Genomic DNA, 11555 nt, shown 5'->3' with positions numbered 1-11555 from the left:
TTCACCATCACCACGCAATCAATGAAGCAGGCAAACACAAGGTGGGTTGATATGCAGTGAATCAAAAGGCAACTGTGCCCTTTTTTTGTGGCTTTCATCTTTCCCAGATAATTCCTTCAGTGATTTTTGCTGCTAACTTGGTTTATGTTTTTTCACATCTTTGTATTAGCGGAATGGATTAAGATTATAAAACCCTCTTACATTTCTTTTGCAGTTGGTTGATTTTGAGAGCTGGAAAATTATTTTCTTAGAATCTAAGAAAAGTGCTGGTTACTTCAGCAGAGTCTCTCTTCCAGAATATAATGTTCCTCGAGAGCAACAAGAAATGGAAATTCAAGCTAACATCTTTGCTTTTGGAGTAGTTTTATTGGAAATAATCAGTGGAAGACCTCCATATTGCAAGGAAAGAGGGTGTCTGATAAATTGGGTAAGATGCATATTTGAAAATATTTGATACTCAAAAACAGCATCAGCTTCTTGTAACAGATACTGAGGGCATAAACCCAAATTTGTTCTTATTTCCTACAAACTTCCGATAATCATTTGTTCCATGTAGTTTAGAAGCTTAATTCTCAACAAGCCCTCTAATCAGTTCATACAATAGTCAGGGTAAGTTAAAGGTTGTATTACCTCTATTTAGCTACCTTATCACATCCCAACTGAGGAAACCATAGCCTCGCTGCAAATCACAAGTTTCTTTCAACATTATCTTCCCTTTGGAGATTCATTAGTTGGAAAAGACATAACATTGTTTGCCCTTTGGGTTCGCTAGTCTCAAGATATATCCTTCTTGATCCAACAGTTTGTGATTCATATTAGTAGATTCATGCTATATATCCATGGCTCATTGTTCTTCTATGTTATACAGGCCACAAAGTATCTTCAAAACCCACAAGAGATAAGTAAACTAGTAGACCCTGAACTGAAAAACACAAAGTCAGAAGACCTCGCGGGTTACAGTTAGCCATGTGCATGAAGATGGGGGTCAAAAAGTGTATATCTGGTTAAGTAGGGTCATACTTGATGGTAGATGTACAAAAAAAAATTGGTTCTCAAAATTCAGAAAATACACTTAAACAATAAAAAAAAAAAACTTAGTTCAGAGTCACAAAATGATCCTTTTGCTACGAAACAGGAGCCCAACATTTAAACAATCAAAATAAGGATTAGTATTGATTACCCATTTATCTTAATAGGTTAGGTTAAATTCGAGTATCAATCCTTTAATCCTAAGGTTACCATTTAAGATAGCTTATCCAGCCACTCTACTCACTGCATCTCCTAATCTCTATTTCCTTTCTTCTTAGGCAATCATTTAGTCTCCAACTAGTATATGATTTGTAACAAAAGCATAGCATTCAGTTTGTATAAAAAAAATCATTGTAACAAAAGCATAGCATCCGGTTTGTATCAAAAAATCATAGCAAGCACGAGTTTGTAAATCACGAATAAGTATTGGCAACATAATAGGCAATGAATGAGCCATATTGGAATTCAAGCAGGACAAATTGAACTTGAGATTAAGTATTGCATAAAGAAAGAATTGGATTTACCATATCCTTCCATAGAGATAATTTGTAAATCACCACCAAAATAGCGAGCATAGAGACGACTAATTGGAAGCCCATAACCATAACCAGCCATAATTACTCCATCTGAGCTTCCTTCATCGTTTTCCTCGAGTGGATTTTTAGCAGTGCTATAGAGATATGTGAAAATCTTTGGAAGACCACTTCTTGGTATGCCACCCCCTTCATCTGATATCTGAAATAATTGATAGCATATCAAGATCAGTATTCCAAAGCTAGAAAAACTAGATGATTGATATGTAACAAGAAATTCCTCGAACCATGAGTATTAACAAACAGAGAAATGCCATAAGATATAATTTAATGATATTAAGAAGAAGATAAATTACAAAAATTAGAAAATTTTTGCATTTATCCGGGTGTTATACTTGTATCAACAACAGATGCTGATATACATGTTGGCAGTAAAAGATTTTCAACAGGCTCTGACGTATTCTTGTATGCATATAGTCAGATATAGACAAAGTGGAAGACTCTTGGATTTCACATAATCATTGTCTGGTTTAAAAATAACCAGTAGCAATGAGCCCCAAATTCATGAAATATTTGAGAATTTCCCTAACTTTCATTTGTAATAGTTTTCTGATAAATCTGATTAACCACTTTAAAGAGTGAGGAGTTAGTCCAATTATGTTCTTCAATGTATAATTGTTCTCTGTCTTGCAAATCTACATCTGGTGGTTCTGCAGTATCAACACTTTTCAAGAAATAAAAAATGCCTGCAAGACATCAGTAACTATCAAGAATTCCCAAAGAAAATATAATTTAAATTCATATTTTTCATCTTCACTACATCTAGTTTCTATTTTCTAGAGTACCTAGTATTCTGTGTTAAATTCAAATTCTGCAACTTGCCAAGACAGCATGAATTTTTAACTAATCCTTTCTTATTCTTGAAGTATTGCAATCTTGCTTACCAAGCAGAATAACAGTAATTGAAGATTAAGTATTTATTGGTATCGTACCTTTATTGTAACATCTTCAATCCCATCAGTGACAATAATTCTAACAGGAGGGGCATTCTTATCAGAATTCATAAAACATTCTTGAACCGCACGCAGAGAGTTTTTTACCAACTCAAAGACCATAAGGTGCAAATGAGAAGGAACATACCTGGTCCACAGTAGCAAGTTGAAAGAAATAATCAGATAAGTCATAAATATATAATATCATCAAAAAATTATTTATACAGTAAGGATGTGAACCTCAAACAAAAAGAAAGTTATAATCATATTACTCTGAAATGAGAGGATTGGTTATACTAATTCCTCCTCCTCGCGCTCTCCCCTGCCTTGTGTCTCTTGGGGAAGCACGAGTTTGGGATGAGGATCATGGCCTTCGTGGCCTTCTGCGGGCTGAGGACGGGGGACCTGAGGCTGATCGCTAGGACTGTGCTGCCAAAAATTTTCTTGGAGAACCTCCATCTGCATGCATGCGAGGTGCTGAAAGGGAGGCGAGCTGTTGTGCTCACCACCTTGCCGAGGCTCATGGTGGAGGGATTCTTGAAGGAGTACTTAGAGGTGGGGGAGGTGGTGGGGGCGGAGCTGCAGGTGGTGAAGGGCTGCTACTTCACGGGGGTCATCTCTTGGCCTGACAAACAGAGGGCTCTCAGGGACATGGTCAAGGCCGGTGCGGCCATTGTGAACCTCTCCAATGTCCACCACCACCAACTCTCGGCCAAGGTTGGACCTGCATTTCTTTCGATTCCACGTTAGTCGATCAAAGATATGAGTTAAAAGTGATTGTTTTATTTTTCAGGAAATTTAATTATGTCGTGAGAGAGGAGGAATCAAGGAGTGAGAGCAGCAAAATGCCGAGAAACAAGTACCCGAAGCCACTTGTGTTCCATGACGGAAGACTGGCTTTTCTCCCGACGCCATGCGAGATGATGGCGTTCTTCATGTGGATACCCGTGGCAATCCCTTTGGCCGTGTTCAGGATCGCGATGGGGATCGTTTTCCCTTATAAAATATCCATCTTCATCGCCGTCGTCACCGGAATCCGATTCCGGAGGGCCGGAGATGGGAAATCGAACGGGGAGAAGAAGGGGGTGCTGTACGTGTGCACGCACCGGACGCTGTTGGACCCGGTGATGCTATGCTCGGCGCTGGAGAGGACGGTGCCGGCCGTGACGTACAGCCTGAGCCGGGTGTCGGAGGCGTTGGCGCCGATGCGGACTGTGCGGCTGACCCGGGACAGGGGACGAGACGCGGCGACGATGCGGCGGCTGCTGGCGGTGGAGGGGGGCCTGGCGGTGTGCCCGGAGGGGACGACGTGCCGGGAGCCGTACCTGCTGCAGTTCAGCCCGCTGTTCGCGGAGGTGGTGGAGGAGGTGGTACCAGTGGCTCTGGACGCGTGGTTGGGAATGTTGTACGCTACCAAGGCCTCCTCTTCTCAACCAAATGGAGGAGTTGGAGGAGATGCGGTGTGGTTGGACGGAGAAGCAAGTTCGTCGTGTCTTGATCCTGATCGGGAGAGGATCTAGGAAGGGGGGAAGAGGGAGATGAGGTTGAGAGAGATGGTCGGAGGTTTAGGTTTAGGCTGAGAGAGATGGTCGGATGGTCGAAGGTTTAGGTTATCGCGAGAGAGATGTCGCGCAGAGGAAGGGCGGGATAAAGATTTAGGTTTGGAGGGAATTCACAGTGTGCAGATTTTGGCTTGTGGGGAAAAATTAAAATATTATTTGGGGTTCATTAACATCGGATTTTAAAAACCGATGTTAAAATCGGTGTCTATTAACCAAAAAAAGGGCGCTCATAGACATCGCCTAAAAAACCGATGTCTATGAGCTAAAATCTGCGCTCATAGACACCGGTTTTTAGAAAAACCGGTGTAAAATACTCAAAGACATCGGTTTTAGCCTAAAACCGTTGTTGTTCCACTGATGTCTATGAGCGATTTTGTTGTAGTGTATATTGGCCCTAATTGTCACTGTTATAGGGGAGATGAGATTTTTTATTGGACACCCTTACTCTCGGGGCGTGAAAATATTTGGTATCAGAGCCACATGTTTACGATGCATGTTTTTCGTGTTCTAGATTTTCGAGTTAATCTTATACCAATTTTTGGTATTAGAGCAGGTTTACGATACCTGTTTTCCGTGTTCCGGATTTTCGAGTTAATCTGATACCAATTTTTTTTTGCTATCAGAGCCACAGGTTTTATGAGACCTATTTTTCGGTGTTTCGATTTTTCCTTTCATAATTTGATTCCTCGATGTGACTTTCGAGTTTTAGGATCAGGCAGCGACAGGATATCTCCGATCTATAGGATGTAAGTTGTTACTTATTGTGTTTCTGGTTAATGTATTTATACTTACACTAAAGCATATTTATATGAAGGAATGGTAGTTGAAATGCATGTTCTAATATATATTGTTTGTTTAACTGCCTTGAAGAATTCGGAGATTGCGTTGGGTAAACTTTTAGGTCTCATATTGATAGAGACTTGCATTCCTAGGATTATTGGATAGGGAGAAGTGGGCTTTAAGGTATGTGCGAAAAAAAGGGTGTATCTGCTGTATAATCCCTGTTACCGTTTCTTTCTTGAACATAAACATTAAATGTAGACAAATCCTTATGAAGGTACTAAAATGGAACCAACCTAGTAGGAAGCAGGGGACAGTAGCGATTCTTTTTTCTCGCCCAATTACTTTTTGATCAATAGTTTGTTGAGGATGCATTGCTGAAGTCATTTTCTTCTTTTGTCCAGCAATAATAGACCGTTATTACACTTTGAAAATTCTAGTTTGTAATGAAAGAGATGCACACTTAAATTGAATAGGCTCTTGCTATAGAAAAAGGTAATCTTGGAAAAGAGGCTGAAAACCTAATTGATCCCTTTAGCCATCAAGTATATAAACATTCTATGTCTTACCCTAGTCGACTGATACCATCAACAGTCTACTAGTAAAACTCTAAACCTGAGGTTTCTCTTCTCGAATATATTTCTCTCGCACTAAGTCCTTACGACTTACTTGACTCTTCTTCATAGCCTTGACCTTTTATCTTCAAACCTTCTTCCTTTGGCCCTCATCCCTCGGATGCATTTAAGCCCACGATTTGTTCTAATATCATCCTTCATGTATGCCTCAAAGTGCACTTCCCTCAGCTTGTCATTGTTACCTTGTCTACGATCCCTCAGATGTTTCATTCTTCACCAGACCCGAAGCCATCAAGCTAAGTCATATATGATCCTACAAACCTGCACAACTCAAATACACATATCAAATACAAGGGTAAACCTAACTTAAACTCTTTGCTCAAACATCAAAATTCATGGTTACACTAGACCCTTAAGATTGCTTTCAATAGTAATGACAATCTGGATTAAAGTTAAAAATAAATATAATTAAGCAAGCATTAAACATGTAATGCAAATTGAGCAAAGTGAGTTGATTTTTCTAACCTAACTCACTATTCTCCTCCTTTGACATACATCAAAAATTAATGTAATGCATTAAGTAGAAATAACAGCAATTCAATCAAGGAGTTGGTCTATTTACCAAACTAAAGCTAGTTTTTTAGCAACTTAAATAAAGTTTTAGCAAAATAAATAGATTTTGCAAACTTAGTTTTCCAAACAAGTTTTCAAATAGTGATTTTTAAGTTCTTAAATTTTGAAAATAAGTTTTTGAAAACAACCATTGCAAATAGAAAATGATATCTTTTGAAAGAATTTTTGCAAGTAATATCTTCAAGTAAATAAAGTTTACAAAGGTAAAGTTATTTTGTTTAGAAAAACTCAGGTTTATTGTAGAAAGGAGTAAATGAAAAATTTTAAAAGTAATTTCAAAGGAGATTTTCAAAATTTACAAAAGATTTTCAACATTTTTAAAATTGAATTTTGTAAAACTAAATTTAGCAAAGTATTACCAAAATAGCATTTTCCAAAAATGTCTTTTAAAGCAAGGTTGTTAAAATAATTTATACAATAGTTTTTGAAACATTTTACATAAAGACTTTGCAAAACACTTTCAAAGAAATTTTCAAAATAATTAAGGAAATTTTGAAAAGAATTTTTATAAACAAAATATTTTACAAATGGTTTTCCAATGTCTAAAAATTAAAAATTTTTAAAACAAAATATTTTGCAAAGATAAATTTTACAAGAATTTTATAAAAACTTTTCAAAGTATTTTTAAAAACCTCTTTCAAAATTTTTTTCAACGTGTTTTTAAGAATAACTTTTCAAAATATTTTAAAGATGATTTTTAAAGTGAAAAGATAGCCTTTGCAAGAAATTTATAAAACTTTTCAAAACTTTTATTTTATTTTTCAAAACAGATATTGATAAGAGCTTTTTCAAAGTAAGTTTTGAAAGGAAGTTTTAAAAGTATTTTGCAAAATATTTTTTATCAAGATTAAGTAAAGTAATTTTTAAAGTTTATTTTTTAGTGCAACTTTTGAAAGTAAATTATTCAAATCAAATTTTGAAATATCTATTCAAAATATTTTTAAAAACTTCAAGTAAGTTTCAAAAATCCTTTTTTTGTTTAAACTGCTAGTTTGTAAACAGTAATAAGTAGAAGAAAAATTTGAAATAAGATATTTTTAAAGTAGTTTTTAAATATCCTTTCCATGTACCTGATATTATTTTAAAAAATAATATTCATCTAAAAATTATTCTTAAATATCTAACTATTAGTTACTAACTAACTATCAGAAGATAGTAGTGTTCACTTAGTTAATCAATATTAATGTCCAGTTAGAAATTTACTGAAAAAGGATTACTTAACTTGATCAATGTACTGCTATATTTATAGTCCAGAATTATTTTGATGGATAGATATAAGAATTTGAAATCCAAGCAAAAGGTCGACACATCTCACATCATTCTAAGTTTTTGAATACGCAATCAGGGTAGACCTAGTGTGTTTGTGAGATGTTCATTATCTAAATCTATCGGATCATGCTTTCTATGGATTTATCCAAGACTATGGTCAAAATAAATTTTAAACACTGAAAAGATGTGAATTTTTAGAAACTATAAGGAAAGATTTTTTCTAGAATTTGCATATCCTTTGAAATTTTATTTTATAATAAGAGTGCTAGTCTAACACTCCCAATTTTCTTCTTAAATTCTTAATATTTTATTAAGTTAAAGGTAAGTTCAAAGTTTTTAAGTTCAAATTACGTGTATGTTTGGATTGATAATACTTAGTTATTGAGTTAATTCATTGGTAATTTAATTGATTTGAATAAGGTTAGTTTAAAGTTTTAATTAGGCTAAATTAAGGTATTAATTAAATTGAGTTATCAATTAAGATTATCCTAAATGTCCAATTAAGGTTAGAAAGTTAAGTTTATGTTAAGTTGAATTAAAATTTAGTTAACTTAATTTTAAAGCTTAAGACGACTAACATTTAGGGTTTAATTCAATTAATTTTAATTATTTACTTATTAATTATTTAATTCAATTTTAAGTTTAAGTTAATTAATTTAAGTAAATTTTAAGTTTAACTTTATTTAATTAATGTAAGTTTAATTAGTGTTTTACATCTTATTTGTATAAGTTTTAGTTAATTTTTTTAAGTTAAATTTTTAGTTTTAAGTTAAAATTTTAATTTAATGTTAATTTTAATTTTAATTTAATTTAAAGTTAATTTAATTTTAATTTAATTTAAAGTTAATTTAATTTTAAATTTAAATTCTTATTTAATTTAATTTTTAATTTATTTTAATCATTATTCATCTCACCCGATCTATATTTTCAATCAGAGAACCTTATAATTTTGTAAGATGAGTTAGTTTGAATTTCAGGGTTTGGTTTAATTTATGTTAGATTCAAGTTTAACTTTGAGTTCAACAATAGACATCTTTTGGATAAATGTCTAAGCTATGGTGAGCACCTGGATATCATTAGAGTAACCACGCCTTCGAAATTTTTTAAATAGTCTTACCCATTGAACTTAGTACAAAATTTTAGTTTAACCAGCTAGGATTAGTGAGGAGTAGCTTCAGTTGGTTCCACTAAGCCAATGCACTAAGTCGAAGTCATATCGTCCTAGACATGCATAGTCAGAGCTTCTCTAACCTACTATCATCTAAAATTTCTCTAGTATTGTTTGTCAAGTTAAACTTTTTGTCCCTAATTAAACTAGTCCTAATTACCCAGCCATGTAAATTATTATTTTGGAGGTGTCAACTATTCTGGAGGCTCCCTCTGTATTATTAAACTTGGTTTTAAGTTTTAGATTTATGTCAATTTGCTTTATAGTTACAATAAACTTGATTGTAATTTGTATTTAGATTGAATTTGCAGTTATTTGATTTCATTTTACATTTTAGGTTTGGGTTTGAATTAGTTAGTTTATTTTAATTTAGTTTTAGGTAGTGAATTTCATTATTAGGTACATAAAATTGATTGAGTCCTACTTTCTTGGTTAGACAAAGCTTTCGAAATCCAAGCTTTGGGTTGTTTCTTATTTTGGCTTATAAGTGATATAAATATTTTATTTATTGAGCTAGAATTATATTCAAGTCTGGATTTGTTGTACATAGCTCGTTGTGATCCAAGTATCATGTCGAGGTACTTAGATCTTGTTGTAAATTTTTATAAAAGTTCTTTTAATTCAATTACTTCATTTTAATTTGAAATTTTCTTATTCAAGTTTTAGGTTTTGAGTTGGAATTTCAAATTAAACTGGTTCAGCTATTGGATTTGTTTTAAGTTGTTCTTTTAGGTTTTTATTTTCTTTAAGAAGTTGATTAATTTGAGTTTCTAATTTTCCTAACTTTTTGTTCAAACACACAATGATTTTGAAAAAGCTAGCAGTTAGGTTAAAATTCACCTCATTGAGTCCTTCAGAAACAAGTACAAACTCGTGACTTGACTCATATTCTAGCTCGTCGTCTTCATCGACTTCTCTTTCTGATTTCGGTCTGAATGCCATTACCGCGAGGTAGTTCTGTTGCTTTGGTTCTTCAGCGTCCGATTCTTCGAAAGATGATTCATCCTAAGTTGCTTTTAATTCCTTCTTTCTTCTAGTAGTCTTGGGTTTGTCTTCTTTCAGCTTCGGACACTCATGCTTGTAGTGTCCCATTTTGTTACACTCATAGCAGGTGATGCTTGATTTATTTAACTAGATCATCTTCTGAATATCCTTTTTGCTGAAGTCCTTCTTTCTTCTAGTCAACATCTTTCTTATCATGTTTACTAGTTGTTCTTCTTTATTTGAGTCTGGTTTAGATTTAGATTATGGCTCAGGTTTGTTCTTGTTCTTGACTTCTTTTGAGGAACCTACAAGAAGTGCAATACCTTTCTCAGTCCTTTTAGAGTTAGTTTGCTCATGGAGTTTGAGTTCACAACAGACTTATTCTAATTTTAACTTAGATAAACTCTTCAAAAACTTGTAAGCATCAATTATAGATGCCCACAATTCCTTTCGATGAAAGGAATTTAATGCATACCTTATTATATCTCGATTTTCCATCTAGTGACTGATTAAGTCGAGCTCATTCAAGATGTTCTTTATTATATCGTCGAGTTGACTTGCGATTTCATCATTATGCATTTTAATGTTAAATAAACTACTCAAAAATAAGTCTCTCTTGGTTACCTTTGAATTGATTGTGCCCTCATGTAATTTGACCAGCTTGGCCCACAGCTCCTTCGCATTTTAGTGCGGTCCGACAAGGTTCAGTTCTTCTTTCATCAAACAACACTAGATCATGTTTAGTGCCCACTACAAAAAAAATACAGTTTTACCGACGGACATACTAACGGAAAACAATTTCCGTCGGTAATATTCTTAATCACCGATGGAATAAAAAATTTTGTCGGTATTATTTCCATTTCCGACGGAATAAATGATTCCGTAGGAAATGTATTTTTCTTTTTAAAAAAAAATTCTCCGTCGACAGAAACTATTTTTCTTCGGTAACATACGTTTTTACCGACGGAATACAGATTCCGTCGGTAAATCCGCCTAAAACACCAACCCTAGCTTCCTTTCTTTCCACGCGCGCGCGGTGACAGCTTCTTCCTCCTCCCTGATTTCGCCGGTAAGAACTCCTCTCCCTCATTTTTTTTTCCTCTCCCTGCTGCTCTTTGTGGCGGCCGGCGCTGGCCGTCTGTGCCGACCGCCAGCGGCCAGCACCAACCCCCAGCGGGCAGCACCGGCCGCTGGCCGCTGTGCCGGTCGTGCCGGTGGCCGCTGTTGCCACTGTGCCGCTGTGCCGGCTGGCATCAGGCCATTGCATGTGTCGGCCGTCAGCGGCCCGCTGGCCCCTGTGGCGGCCGCCAGCGGAGCGCTGGACACTGTGGCGACCGCCAGCGACCCGCTGGCCCTTGTGGTGGCCGCCAGCGGGCCGCTGGCAGCGCTGTGCCGGCCGTGTCGGTGGCCGCTGTTGCCACTGTTGCCACTGTGCCACTATGCCGACTGGCATCAGGCTGCTGCATGTGCCGGCCGCTAGCGGCACGTTGGCCGCATTGCCAGTTGCTTGTGAGTCGGCTGTTCCAGACGCTGCCTTGGTGATTGTTGCTGCGTTGGACACTGCTGTGTTTGTCGGTAGTAATAGTTTATGCTTTGTACTTGTTAATTTTTAGTAAAATTTTGTACTAAGGTGTTTTTATTTTGTAAACAGATAGCATTTGCTGCTCTTCTCCGGTTGACCTACACATCTTTAGGTATATTTTAGTAAATTGTACTTGATATTATTTAGCATGATTTAATTTAGATATATTCGTATATTATTCTGTAACATAATATAGTTATTTCATTTGTAATGTGTTTGTATGTTAATATTTGCTAATTTTCAATTTATTAGTTTAAGGTCAAAATGTCTATGAACAAAGCTTAGATGTACAATCGTTTGGAAAATGGGTTTATTAGAGATGATTTTATTGTTGAAGTTGAAAAATTTGTGAACTTTGCTAAGAGTCATATAGAATGTATGAATGGTGATGAGTTACGGTGTCTGTGTAATCTTAAGAAATGTAGGAATAGAGATTTTCGTGATGAGG

At 35.5% G+C, this 11555-nt stretch overlaps 2 protein-coding genes across 2 annotated transcripts; one reads left to right on the top strand and one right to left on the bottom strand.

Annotated features, from left to right (window-relative positions):
• Positions 1-1368: 1368 nt before the first annotated feature.
• LOC122000037 (pyruvate dehydrogenase (acetyl-transferring) kinase, mitochondrial-like) lies at positions 1369-2696 on the bottom strand. Its single transcript, XM_042554613.1, has 2 exons — positions 2555-2696; positions 1369-1764 (listed from the first exon to the last, which is right to left on the bottom strand). The coding sequence occupies exons 1-2, from the start codon at positions 2675-2677 to the stop codon at positions 1495-1497; spliced, it is 393 nt and encodes a 130-aa protein (XP_042410547.1). The 5' UTR covers positions 2678-2696; the 3' UTR covers positions 1369-1494.
• A 215-nt stretch (positions 2697-2911) lies between these two features.
• LOC121999322 (glycerol-3-phosphate acyltransferase 1-like) lies at positions 2912-4514 on the top strand. Its single transcript, XM_042554020.1, has 3 exons — positions 2912-3299; positions 3371-3959; positions 4499-4514. Exons 1-3 carry the CDS (start codon positions 2912-2914, stop codon positions 4512-4514), a joined length of 993 nt encoding a protein of 330 aa, XP_042409954.1.
• Positions 4515-11555: the final 7041 nt, after the last annotated feature.

The sequence above is a fragment of the Zingiber officinale genome, chromosome 7A (genome assembly GCF_018446385.1).
Source record: "Zingiber officinale cultivar Zhangliang chromosome 7A, Zo_v1.1, whole genome shotgun sequence".
NCBI classification, from domain to species: Eukaryota; Viridiplantae; Streptophyta; class Magnoliopsida; order Zingiberales; family Zingiberaceae; genus Zingiber; species Zingiber officinale.
This window is presented reverse-complemented; position numbering and strand designations above follow the sequence as displayed.

Bases quoted from the DNA above. Each gene is read 5' to 3' on its own strand.
- LOC122000037 (XM_042554613.1), bottom strand. From the start codon at position 2,677: ATGGTCTTTGAGTTGGTAAAAAACTCTCTGCGTGCGGTTCAAGAATGT. The intron at 1,765-2,554 runs GTACGATACCAA...CAATTATTTCAG, and splicing joins TTGAAGATGTTACAATAAAG to ATATCAGATGAAGGGGGTGG.
- LOC121999322 (XM_042554020.1), top strand. From the start codon at position 2,912: ATGAGGATCATGGCCTTCGTGGCCTTCTGCGGGCTGAGGACGGGGGAC. The intron at 3,300-3,370 runs GTTAGTCGATCA...ATGTCGTGAGAG, and splicing joins TGCATTTCTTTCGATTCCAC to AGGAGGAATCAAGGAGTGAG.